Here is a 13528-nt window from a genome sequence, read left to right on the forward strand (position 1 = left end):
ACAAAAGAGTAAAAACACCTAATCGCCCCAGAAAATAAGGTTTAATGTCCTCCACTATATAAAGCTGTTAGAAAGAGCTTTTAGATACAATATTCTCTATATTCTGGTCCCAACATTGTAAGAATACTCTAAAACTACTCTAAAATACTCTAAAAATTATGCAGTAAAAATAAGCAGACAGCAAGCGTTCTTATTATATTACCTTCAGATTTGAGAGGCAGTTGTTAAGGAAAACATGCCATCTGTTGAGGAAGAACTGTTTCTGGCTGACACACAGTAGGCAAGTCACCAGAGGATAAAATGCCTGAAAGTAGAACACTCAACATTTAGAGCTCTTATATCATATCATATCATATATATATAGCATTCCCATAACAGCATTGTAACGACTATTTTGATTTACACCCTTCAAATAAACTATTTCAGGATTATGTGACTGTCTCTGCACTATCAAGTGAATTTAATCGAGCATGAGTCAAATGTAAACAGTGTTTACAGGGAAGGGTGGATATACACTTTTAGGCTTGGTATTATACTTGGAAAGGGCAGCATGTCTCCCCTATTTCTGGATCTGAAAATGAGAACGGCAGGAAAAGATTGCGACCAGAGTGTCAAAGTGATGAGTAAAAAACACCAAGAATGCCAAACATCTGCTTGCATAACTCACCAGTGAGTGTTTCTTCCTGGACGACAAGTCCAGGGTTGTGTCGTATAAGCTGTCCACGAAGTTCCTCAGGCACGGCACATTCACCTCGTTCTTCACAGCCTGGGAAGACACAAAGCGATTTTATCAACTTCTCTTTTAAAGTAAATGATCACGAACGCTTGCATAGTGTATGAAATGACATACTGCTGCAACAGGAACCAGAATTTCAACAAAGAGTCCAGCCAAAGCGTGTTTGATGTCCTTATCCTTGACTTCCAGGAAATATTGGGCACATTCCTGTTTAAAAGAATGCAGACAAGAGTTCAACATTCAGCATAAAACATAATTTATATTGTATATGTATCTCTGAAATTCCACTCTTCCCCCTGCAGGCTTATGAGACGATGTTCCTGAAAATAGTATCTTAAACTACATTATACACCGATAAGTGGCATTTAATGAAATCTATGGTGAGGAGTTGGAAACACTTCATATTACACACAATCATATTAAGCTAACCCAGTGCAAAAGCATGATAATATCATTTCTGACCTATTCCAAGGACTCTGCTATACCTGCATGAACTGAAAGGAAGCTTCAAAATCTTCGACGGGATACATCTTGATTCGGAAAAACTTGAGCCCCATGATGAGACTAATGGTGCTCTGGACCACGGCTGGACTCTGCTCTTTCTGCCGCAGCTCCTTTAGCTCAGTCAGAAACTTCTTTTTCACAGCAGGAAACCTGAAAAAATATAAGATTCTGATGTGACTCTGGGAGCGTGACTTCTAAAAATACCATCCCCTCATCGTAATCTCAAAATGCAGACATGAGCGGTGCTGTTCATCTAGAAGCTGATCCCTCGCCCCAAATTGACCCAGTGATAGGATTCTTCGGCTGCTAAATATAACTGCTAATTCATCATGGGGGCTCATGCAAGCATCTCTTAACCTCTGCTTCAGTGCCCGAACTGATCAAATCATGACTTAAAAAAAAGAACCTGTAGCGTGGAATAAAGCAGAGTTTTGTTTGGAAAGGATGAATGTGTGCAGCGTGCTCAGCAACCATATCTCTGTGACGTGATCTGCTCTGCTACCATGATCTGAAACAGACATCAATTTCCAGTCCAAGTTTGGTGTGAAGGAAACCTGTCCGCAAGCTAGTCATCTGACGCTTCCAGTCTCACGAACGGGGAGTTGCGAGGAATGCTAATCACACCAAAACCCAGCAGAGCAGAGCAGGGGACGGTGACCTAACAGCTTTACAACAAAAATATCCAAATATATGAGACTGTACGGTATTTGCCACTTACTTGGACTGAGCCAATACTCCAATGACTTCAGCATACAGGTCTGCTACAGTGTGCATGTTGCCAGTGTTTGGACCATGATACCTACACAATAACACAATATGTCTTGAAGAAGGATCAGGTTACACCAAAGGGAGCAGTGTAGAGCCAGACAGAGCTTACCCCTCTTTGTATCTAAAGTGCTTAAAGGCTAAAGTAATGACTTCATTGACCAAGCTATCCAGGACTGGGTGGAGCGGAATCTAGATAAGAGACAAGAGACAGCCGAATAAACATCCACAAATGAGTGAATTTACCAGAAGGAGCAGGTTCCTTCAATCATTTACAATCATTGTTGTGTGTTGTGTTTCCAAAGGCGATGATTATCAGTCAGGTTTGATAAGATGTGTTAGCATTCACCTGCTAATCATTGCCATTATCTGTTGGGTTCAATGTGAGCAGCACTGAGGAGTTTAATGTAGACCGAAGATCTCACCTGTTTCAAAACTTCAATAAGCACAAGAGAGAAGATGAAGTCGATGGCCAAATCTCTCCTTTCAAGTAAATAATCTCTCTGCTGTTCATCACTATTACAAAAAAAGAAAAGATAAGAGTCAATCTCAAAAAAAATAAAAAGCCACTCAGTATTACGAAACAGCCAAAATGGTTGCTTTATGCCTGGTACAGCTTTTCACCAGATTCCTGATTTCAGATTAACCATTTGTGCACCATGTTTAAGTCTGATTAAGAGCAATGGCCATCAGGAACAACTGCACTGAAAAAACAGCCTCTCCTCATCAACATTCCCACCTCCATGTCTCATGTTAGCTGCAGCCTTTTTGGCACCAAAACTTTCTGCTGCTCGCCCGTGATCGGAAGCAGCATTCGGCATGGCTTAAAGTTTGTGTCACGAACACTCAAAAGAGTGAATTTGAGCTGCAATAGCTATTCTGGAGCCACGTTGTGGCAATAAAAGCATGATATCATCATGCAAAATGTTCAAAGAAGCAGAAAACTGTACTGTTACAGTCTCAGATGACCCATCATTACTCAGATTAACACATGTGCTGATGATTCTTTGTGATGAATTTCCTGACTCACTTTTTGGACTTGGTGTTCGCTCTTGGTCTGTACTCGTGCACATCCTCTTCCAGTCCATTCTGTCTTTTGTACCAGTCAAACAAAGTGCGCAGGATGGAGGGGAGACAGTACTCAGCCAAAGAGCTCATGGTGCTTATCAGCTGTGGGAGTCAGACGTACAGCACAGTTAACATACCAGAGGGAGAGATAACCATCGGTGCTTCCTGTGTTTATGCGAACGCCAATTTAAACCCCAAAATCTAATTGCAGCCGAGTCTGCATTTGATTTTAAACCTGAGTGCATTTGAAGAATGCACATGATGAAATAAGCACATTTTAATAGAATCTCTAGAGCTGCAATAAAGGATGGAGAGCAAACGAAAGGGGGTTCTGGCCCTAATGCAACTCTACTGACTGCTAATGGGCCAGTCTCCCTTGGTTTTGGGGGAAAGAGAGAAAAAGGAAGGAATGGGTGGGATGGGTTGGGCACACAGGAAGGGTGGGGACTCTGGTCGGGCCAGGGGAACACAGCGGACCCTTCATTCAGCACCGGGGCTGGAGAAGAATCCCCGCTCTGTGCGGCTGTTTGAATGGCCTCACGCAGCAGCACAAACACACCCCTGTGGCTGGGACAGGGCCTTCTGTGTCGAGCTGCAGACCTGCTGGACACACCTAACACAGACCCAGAGCCAGCGTTTAAGGTAAACACCCCGTCCTTCACTGGATCTGAAAGGTCTTTATGAGGACGCGAGAGGCTTTCACTGCCTTCGGCTCTTTTAATGTCGCGGTGACAACTTCAATTTTCAATCTTTCACAACCACAAACTGTTATGTCATCATTTCGCCACAGTTTTGAATACATTTTGAACATTTGGCCACACTTTTCTTCACTTACTTGGTCAAAATGAGGATCTTCTCCCCTCTGGAGTGATTTTGTTAATGGCTTTTCCTGAAATCAAACAGAAAATATGATTTGTGATTCTGTCGGCTCTGTCACATATGTAGGAGGGGTATTTCTGCCCTCAATGTCCAGCAAATGAGAGAAACATCAGTCAGTGACTTGCTGGGCAGGAACAGGCAGTCAGGATCATCATGACAGCGGGCTTCATTACAGGATTCTATCATCTGAGACATAAAAGGGCCAAAGGGAGGGGCTCGGATCCAGGATACGCACCCAGGCCGGCACACAGAAGCAGGCATCTCAATATAACAAACCTGGGACTTTATTATCCAAATATAGCAACTCCACAACCCCTGCAGTGCTGCTGTTTATCTTCAGCCTGATAAATGAATCAATTAAAATTGCAAACAAGAAAGTTCTGTTTGCATCTACCGCACCCTGCTCCCGCACGCATCCCACAGATAAATACCGTCTTGTTTATGCAGGTGACAACGACTCAATCTGAAGTGCAAACACGTCGTTTAGAGGATGTCGACTTCTGGAGTCCATCCAAAGAAAATATCGCACCTCTTTTTGATGTGGACCGAGTTCACATAAACCATGATTCATGCAACATTCGTCCCTGTTGCTGTTTGTTTGGACGACTTGGGCGAAGATGGTGGATTCGGTTAAACAAGTTCACCTCAATAATGAGGATGAAGGGGAGAAACAACTGTCCGCCACTACACACACAACAGGATGCAATTACTCAGCCAGCCTTCCACTTAGAGGAAAAACAAACACACATCCTCCCTGCTGTCCTCAGGGGGGGAGTTACGCTGAATCAGGGGCTTGCACACTCTCCCCGTGGTAATTAACACTTCCCTGCAGACCGGAGCTACTCACTAACTCGCAAGCTTCTTGTAAATCACAAGCCTTTAACTGGAGATGGCCATCCACTCCTAAATATGTCAGCAAGTTATTAGATTAAACATCTTGCATGTATCCGCTACTGCAGAGAGAAATAAATATTTTCAGCTCTTTAGCAGCTGGGCTTTATCACATAATTAGAGTGTGTGATTTTATTACAACTATGCACTTTCACTGGTAATTTACTGGCGCTCACGCTGACAGACAGGCACCCTACACCGTCTGCCTGACTGTCTGAGTTATTTATGATGGCTGCTGCTGGTGCTGCTGGCCAGCATCGACCTTTACTGCACAAGAAGCCGCTCCTAATAATATACAGTGAAAAAAATAAAAGAGGCAAAATCAATCAAGATGAACCCGGCAAAGTATACAAATTTACAAAAAGCAAATGAAATAGGCATTTCATTGAGCTGTGATCATAAATTTTGATGTTTATTTAAAAGGATGAGGGCCATATGACAAGGCTGCTCCAACAGCCAAACCTCATTAGCAGAAAATTCTCCTGCAGCACAATATAAACAGCTTATATCAGTTAGCTTTCTTGCTTCCTGTCACTTTTAGCAACAATTTAGAGCAATATTGCAGTTTCCACTGCAATATTGTTTCTTGGAAAGCTCCTCATCTAAACAGGGTTGTTTTTCTATTCGTTAATCTTGTCACTTCTCAGTTCTACTACATTACTGTGGCTGTGACCACTTATAACCACTAGACCCCACAAAAACACATACACTAAAACAGATAAAATTCCAAATGTATATTTAAAGTTGACGCAGTGCTGTGTTGATGATGTGTAATGTAGAAAAACACATTACACGCAATAACACACTAATATAAGATATTTGGGCCTGTCTGGCCTTAAAGGGGTTCACAACCTGAGGGTCAGGAAACACACGTAGGGTCACTGGATAAATAACAGCAAATCAGATAAGACTATCAGGGAAGGGAAGTTTTGTTGTCTTAGCCACGCTAATTATTCACATGTTTAACCATAACTGTATTTAGCAGTGACAGCCAATCTGCAGAGAGGAGACACCCCTCTCCAGACTCACCAGCGGTTCAGCCATGATGATACGGATCTTGCGCTCCGATGCCGTGGTGAAGTTGGCAAACAGGCTCTTGAGGACGTACTCCCCGGGTTTGCTCTCCGGGTCAATGCTGATGGGTATCATGGCTGGGGGACCCTTCTCTCCCTGAGGACAGCAGACTGGAGGGACCGGGGGTTTGCTGTATCCGTTCCCCACGGGCGAGGCTACAGAAGCAGCATGCAAAAAAAAAAAAAGAAAAACGAGAGAGAGAAAGAAAAACAAGATGGAAAACAGCTCTGTTGGGTCAAACACTGACAAATCGCACACGGGACAGGCTGAGCCACAGACAAATCAGCCAATACAGAATTACTGAGACGTTTCCAAACATGGACATAAAGTTCCCAACATGTTGAACATTCCTGAGAGAGACTGTCCAAAGGGCACCAGCTTGCCCTGGGTCTGCTCTTTCTTTCCTAGTGCAACACCAAACAGAGCGTGTAGAAATGAAAACACCACAGCCGCGAGCGGGTGTTTTCCTTTTGTAGCCAAGATGTCATGAACCGTCAAGGGGATCTAAACTCCTGTGCACAGGGCCACCCTCGATACCACGTGGACAGTATCCTCATCGGATGACTGGACTGCAGTTAAAGTTTACCCACAGCGTCACGCTCTGCTGCTTTCTGACACAAAAGTGCTAAATATAGTGCGGCCCAGCACACAAACATCTCATTAAAACCGTGACATTTTTATTCAGCCTGTAACTCTACAACCTGAGTGCATGCCACAAAATTGGTGAAACAGCCTTATTTTCTGCAGCTACCTATTAGCTGAGTGGTTGAGTAAGTTAAGAAATACGAAGAAAAGATCTTCTTGTCGAGAAGAAAGTTCCACCTTATACTTGGTCTGTTGTCACTAAACATTGATCAGCCCACATTTTTCCTGTGTTTTGCTCAAATATAAACACAAACATTGGCATATTTCTGGGAGACTACAAATAGAGGCTTTCCAAAAACATTTGTGACTTTTTGTGTCTTTACGTTAAAAAGGAACTTGGTTTTAGAAATGCTTAAAATCATGCTGTGACACCAGGAAGTCCTCCCACACCGCCGCACCTACCGAGGCCCTTAATGAAGCTGATGACACTGGCCTTACTCCAACACACAGCCATCCCATCCATGGTTTTAAAGGAGGAATATTGTGTCCAGATTTGTCCCGAATCCCGACAAAAGCTTGCTAGTACGATCCGCCACCCAAGTCCAGGACTTGAGCCTCAGCTGGCTCAGTCCACCTGGGCATAGTTTCCGTGGTGCGCTGAGCCAAAGGCGGGTGCGTGTGTTTTAAAAAGTGGGAGTAGTGTTTGCCGGATCTCACACACTCGCTTACTGTCTGCACTGCGCCTGCTACAGCCCCCCTTGTGACCAGTCGGTGCCGTCCAAGAGTGAAGGTCAGGCAGGAATTTTTAGCTGAGGCACGGCAGTGTGGTGTGGTCCAACATGCTATGGAGGCATAGTTGTGGGACTATTTTTATCCCTGGGGATCAGTCTATGACGAAGCAGTCCTCCCCTTTCCTTCAACCAGGGTGGCACAAGCCACTGTCCCCCATGTTATAAACATTATTTTAGACCACAAAGGACCATTTTAGTTACATAATATCCAATTTGACTTAACTCGTCGAACGCAACATTCAAACTTAAATCTATTTGTTGTCTTTAAATGGACAATAATGGGGCAAAGACAGTAACCAGTACACATAATAAACTGTTGCTGTTGCCGTGGGCGTTGTTCACAGTTTCAGAAATGACATGTGACCCTGTAAACAGGGAGCTCGGGCACAGTGCGCATTACATCATCAGAGTGCTGGAAACACCCTGAGCATGGTGGTGCTTCTCCAGAGGACAATGCACACACACACACACACACACACACACACACACACACACACACACACACACACATACACACACACATATAAAGGAAGATGAAGGACTTTCCCTACGGAATCCGCATAAGCCATTGTGTCGGTTGTGTGATTTGTGAACAGTGTGGGTGGGTTTTCAGATCCGACTGACCTCCAAAAATAGATCCGAAACTCCAGTATCTCCATTGCCAATTCCAACAGACCTTTGGGGGCATTGTCTCCCACTGCTGTCAGAAACATTGACTGTGCATTTTTCAGAGTGGGTCACGCTGGCCCAGTATTTACATCACAGTACATGAAAAACTGTGTAAAATAGCTGGAACATAATGAGCCAAGATCATAAAATTTCCATATTTAAATTAAATATGATTATTATCTAGTCTTGACACGGGAGCTGCACACCGTAAAAGAGCAGCAGAAGCTACATTATAAGAACGACACTATTGATTAAAAAAAAAAAAAATCCTGCATCCCTACTGTGCAGCTCAGGATTAAAGCAGAATTTCTCAGATTATGTTCCCACTTTGGAACATGACACATCATATGCAAAGCAGAGAGCTTAAAATGCGTGACATAATTGATTTGATGGTCATATTTAACGTCTTAGTAAATGAATTGCCACTAAATGCACATCAGATTAACGATCAGATTTCCCGCCGTCCACCTGCTCCTCTGATTGGCTGACAGCTCACTGGCCTTCAGGCACACACCATGCTGCAGACAGCCGCTGTTGCATTACAGCAGGGCCACATTGATTTATGAGTAAATGTCTGAGGGGGCCTACAGTCTGTTTACTCTGCACTTACAGTGCAAAAACATGAGAAAAGGGGGAAAACACACAGCCGTGTTTCCATCTAAGGGACTCCAAAAATCCCTCAATCATTGTCACCTGTTAAAAAAGAGAAGCTGAGATGTTCTATTAACTGCAGCATCTGCCCTTCTCTTGTGACTCTTGTGTAAACAGGAGGACAATAATTTCATTATTTAATGAAAACGTTATATCTGCGCAGCAGTAGGTCTCTGTTGACAGGGCAAAATGATAGCCTTTATCAGGCCACAGAACCACTCTGAGGATTATGCAACATTATCAGGAGATGGCTCACTGGTTAATGTATGATGAAGGTCAGCACGTTCTACTGTAATAGTTTACATTTAGATCTTATAAATATATAAAGGGTTCTAATTCACTGGCATTTGCTTTAGCTTTTACTGTAACGATGAATCCATAATATGGATTTGATTGCAGGTGTTTCATAAAGATGCCATTTACTGGTCAGGAAGTGGCTTCTTTTTCTTTCGGTTTTACATCCAAAGGAATCTCATATCCTGCTGTAGACGGACATCCCAAGCTGGCCTCATGGGCCTCATGGAAGCTGGAGGAGCTCTGGACAGAATATGCAACAGCGCAGAACCCCCACTAATCCTATTAGAGCTATTTAGACTGTATCACAGACTAGAGTAAAATAAGACTTGTGTATAAACTTATGGTGCACGGTATGATCTATGTGATAATTCTGTAGGTTACTGCAGTAAAATGCACAGCAGTTACGGTAATTCTCCGATTGTACGTGAAGAACTGTCAAATTAAAAGTGGGATGCTTATTAGTTTGCAGCAGAACCGACTGCAAGAAGCAACAGCACACTCTTATCACAGTTTATGACAGGACAGCGGGGCTATGACTTCAGGCTCCCGGGGGAGCTGCAGCCCGGTCAGCTGAGCACAAGATCCACAACGAGTCTAACTATCTACTCACAGCTGCTCCACGATTTCAGCAAAGACTTGATGCTGATTTCAAAGAAGCCCGAGTCCTGCTGGCTGGCCATGGCTGCAGCTTCCTGCTTGTAGTCCTCCCGTCGGCTGTGTTTCCCTCCAACAGCAGCAGCAACAGCTGATCTGGGATCAGCAGGTAGCTCCTGCTGTCACCTCTCTATGACCGTGACGCACACAGTGCTGTGCTGACGAGATCCTGTGAAAGCACGCTAGTGCTGCTTTACCCCTCCTCCGTGTCCTGTCCTTGGCTTGCAGCTCTCGCTCTCTGTCTCTCTGCCTCTCTCTCTCAAAGCTGTGGCAGTGAGCGGGCAGCATTCGGGCTCCCTTTAAATAACTGCGTTGAGGCTGAGAGTGCAGAAGCAATCCTCTTACCAGAGTGCAGTTAATAATAACCACTGTTTGTCTGCATGCAAGGCCTGATAGCGACGGTAGTGCTGGGCCTGTTCATCTTCCAGCACGACCGGGAGCATCTGACAGCTCCCCACCATTGAGAGAGAAGACGAAGAACCTCAGAAACATGACGCACTGAACGTGGGAAATGAACAACATCTTGAAAAGTAGTTCAATGACAATGAGGGCAAACAGTTGAGATTAAGTGCACACACAGGATGAGAGCTGTGGTTTACTTTTGGCTTTTAACCGGAACCTGTAGCCTGCATGCAACAGCAATAACAAAAGCAAAGGCTTTTTCTGGTTATCTTTGAATATTTGTTTTATTCCTGAGCATCTTTATGTCCTAACTAATACAGCAGCCAAAGAGTCACTGCTGCATCTGCATGACAACTATTGAAAAATGAACTTTTGTCAAAGTGAAGTGCGAATTTAGCACTTTTTTTTTAAACTCTGTGTGTGTAGGTTTGAAAACTGATCAATCCAAAATCCATGTCCAATTCCTAACATGATTTGAGATTTGAATCAGGACACATGCATGATTTTATCCCATTATTTATATTATTGGCTCTCTGATTTTGTCAATTCCTTCGAATGTATATTCCACAAATGTCAGTGTAGAAACACATGCATGTGGTCAGCCATATGGACCCTTCTTCAAACCCCCTCCTCTTTGAGCTCTCAGCATAATCCTGACAGAACTCTGCCTCTCCATCAAGTGACGGCCACTTGACCTTCATTACATAAGACGCGCTGCGACGGAGAAGCTGCCGGTGGATTGTAAACACAAATTCCGGCAGTTTGCACGTTCGCTCGGCACTGCGAAGCTGTGGCTTCGCCAAAGTTGCTCTGGACATTTGGTTTTATGCACCGTGACACAGAGGACAGCCTGTTTGTGTGTGTTCCCACCTTCTTTTCCACAGCAGTCACTTTATTTTAGCAGTGCTAAATAAACCACCTTGCACAAAAGTTCTGTTGTGACGTGTGCCAACACACACACACGCACACACACACACACACACACACACACACACACACTCAGGAGTATAACGTAATCTGTGAAGGTTTTTTTGGGGGGGTTTTCTGTTTGTCTTTGCAACATTCAGTCTATAAATATCTGAACTGTCAGAAAATGATTGCAGCAATGTTAATATATGTTGTCTCATCCCTGACAAACGAGACCACTAAAAAAACATAAACATTGGAGCTTATAATCACGGCAAATCTGGTTAATTATGGACAATTGCTCAGACTGTTGTGGATACAGCAACTACCGGTACGCTTGAGTGCTGAAACAAACTATAATGTTTTTTTTACCTTTAGACTGAAACGATTTGAACTTATTATCTGGTCAGTCTGACTTGTCCAGTGAGAGGCCTTCGGAGGGGCAAAGGATTATGCAATTCCCCTGCTGAAAAGGTCCACATTTATGGGCGCTGAGGCTCCTAAACTGTTAAACGTCAGTGACTGAGCAATGGAAAGGTGCCTCATGATCATAGCATAAGAATGTAACTTGTCAGTATTTAAATAAAAATAAAAACAGCCTCTTAGGGGAAACTTTAGTATGTTAATATTGCATTTATAACACAGAAGCCTTTCATGCTCCCATCACAATCTGCATATCTGTTGCCAGACACTGAAGTAAAACACTGACAGTCCTCCGGCAGCCTGGACAGGATCCATCCACTCCAGGAATACTCACAGAACCAGAAGCTCTCTTTATTATGAACTGAATTTGTAAAATTTCAACAATTCCGAAGTAAACAAAGAGTAAATGTGGTTTCCCTTAATGAAGTCCTGAGTGGGTGAAGGGCTCTGACACATTTAGGACTTATTAAAAGCATTATCAGGCTCTGATGAAGGTCAGGAATGTGAGGCATGCCTGTCGACTTCAGCCATCTTTGTGATAATCACTCTCAAACACTTGACTCCCTCATACTCTTCCTCATGGCGCCCAGGCAGCCCCAATGTCTCTCATTAATTTTTTCCCCCTCCCAACATTTGGCTCAAATATATCAAAACATTTGTGCCACATCCATCATTTCTACATGAGACACAAATGGCGAAAAAAAGAAAAAGTTCTTTCCTGAGGTGACATTTTAGGAAATAGAAAAAAAAATCTCAGGGTGATCGTTACAGCTGTGTGGAATCAAAGTGACACCTACTTTCAAGAATGGTGGGCCTCTTCTTGTGGCGCATCTTTTTAAACTTCCCTCTGAAGTCCCTGGGTGGGAAAGGTTCCAGGGGTAAGCTGGCGATGCGCCCCAGGACAACCTCGTCCAGAACCTCAGAGCAGTCCGTCTCGCTCTCTGTCATGTCTCTCACGGCTCGCTCGCCTAAGGACGTGTCGGATGGCAGGGAGCCCACTGCTATTTCTCTCATTCTTCCATCTGAAACGGTGCCAGTCTCCCCCTCTTTTGGTTTAAATGTGCTGTTTAATCTCTCCCCTCTTTCCCTCGCAGGAGCAGGACCGTGCGGTGATGCAGCCAACGCTGTCTGCTGATGTGCATTAACCTCTGCACTTGTCAGGGCAGTTCAGCAAGTTACAGTAACATTCATGAATTGGGCAGGTATTAGATTACTAATTCAGCCCCTCCTCTTTTCAGCAAAAGGAAAAAAAAGGCAAGAGGCAGAGAAGAGAGGGGCAAAGTCATAACTCAGGGAGGGAGGAGGGAGGGCGAAAGAGGCCGCTCTGACAGCAACAACATCCCCGCCTACTGTATGCCCACGAGGCATTCCTGAATAAATATCCTGTATTTGTCTTGGAGTCAGCTCATCACAGTCCAAACAGATATGACTCGCCCCTGGCACTTCTAATAAGACACAAACTCATTAAAAAAAATAAAAATGAAGCATTCAAAGCCTCCCGGGGATAGCTGAGCTATGACTGACAGATAACTTTGGAAGGTCTTCGGCGCTTCCGCTCCTCCACTTCTGAGGCCAGTTCTTTAAAGTGGCGAAGGAAACGAGGGAGAGGTGTGAAATCAGTAGGAAACAGTCACACAGCCTGCAGCTTATGCTCCATTTAATTCTTTTTTAACTACTGAAGCAAACACTGACTGGACACACCTACCACATGAACCAGTTTTTCCAAGTCTGACCTACATCAGCAACACAAACACGCTGTGCATGTAGATGAAGTGAAGGCGTTTTTCTGTTTTTAGGAGAAAAGCATGGTTGGGGTCACCAGCATGTCCGGCCCTTTATTTTAAGGAATTGGAGAATAATGTTGCCAAAATCTTAAAAAAAGATGAGGAAGACCACATAACAGGGGCCCTCTGGCCGCACATTTTTCTCGAACAAGCCGAGTAGTAATTTCACTTTTCGGGCACGTGACAAAAGAGGGAGAAAAAAGAGTTAGCCTAAAGAATGTCCGTTGGGAGGAATGCTTCAGGAGCAGCAAATAAAAGTGCCAAAAACAAAGAGCCACGTTCCACATGCTACTTCCAACCTCAATAACAATTAGCTATAAACTGGTTCAACCTGAAAGCGTCACTCATGGTGGTGGTGAAAGTCACAGTTTGTTAATGATATTCACAAACTAGAGCTATGAGTATTGCTGTCATACCGTGAGCTCTTCATGACATTAGATCTGATATGA

General features: G+C 43.9%; 1 protein-coding gene across 3 annotated transcripts in view; it reads right to left on the reverse strand.

Moving 5' to 3' along the window:
• frya (furry homolog a (Drosophila)) overlaps positions 1 to 12461 on the reverse strand; it is a 31652-nt gene extending 19191 nt beyond the window's left edge. For 2 of the 3 annotated variants that reach the window (XM_057049357.1, XM_057049356.1), the window contains exons 1-11: positions 12093 to 12461; positions 5873 to 6072; positions 3909 to 3962; positions 3036 to 3175; positions 2431 to 2521; positions 2118 to 2197; positions 1959 to 2039; positions 1222 to 1390; positions 851 to 943; positions 668 to 766; positions 203 to 304 (exon numbers count right to left, since the gene is read on the reverse strand). In XM_057049357.1, the coding sequence (XP_056905337.1) occupies positions 203 to 304; positions 668 to 766; positions 851 to 943; positions 1222 to 1390; positions 1959 to 2039; positions 2118 to 2197; positions 2431 to 2521; positions 3036 to 3175; positions 3909 to 3962; positions 5873 to 6072; positions 12093 to 12309 (1326 nt within the window). In that variant the 5' untranslated portion in view covers positions 12310 to 12461. Of the gene's footprint in view, positions 1 to 202; positions 305 to 667; positions 767 to 850; positions 944 to 1221; positions 1391 to 1958; positions 2040 to 2117; positions 2198 to 2430; positions 2522 to 3035; positions 3176 to 3908; positions 3963 to 5872; positions 6073 to 9520; positions 9896 to 12092 lie in introns of those variants that run through there. The other variant, XM_057049358.1, reaches the window with a different exon arrangement.
• Positions 12462 to 13528: the final 1067 nt, after the last annotated feature.

The sequence above is a fragment of the Takifugu flavidus genome, chromosome 12, assembly GCF_003711565.1.
Source record: "Takifugu flavidus isolate HTHZ2018 chromosome 12, ASM371156v2, whole genome shotgun sequence".
Classification (NCBI taxonomy): domain Eukaryota; kingdom Metazoa; phylum Chordata; class Actinopteri; order Tetraodontiformes; family Tetraodontidae; genus Takifugu; species Takifugu flavidus.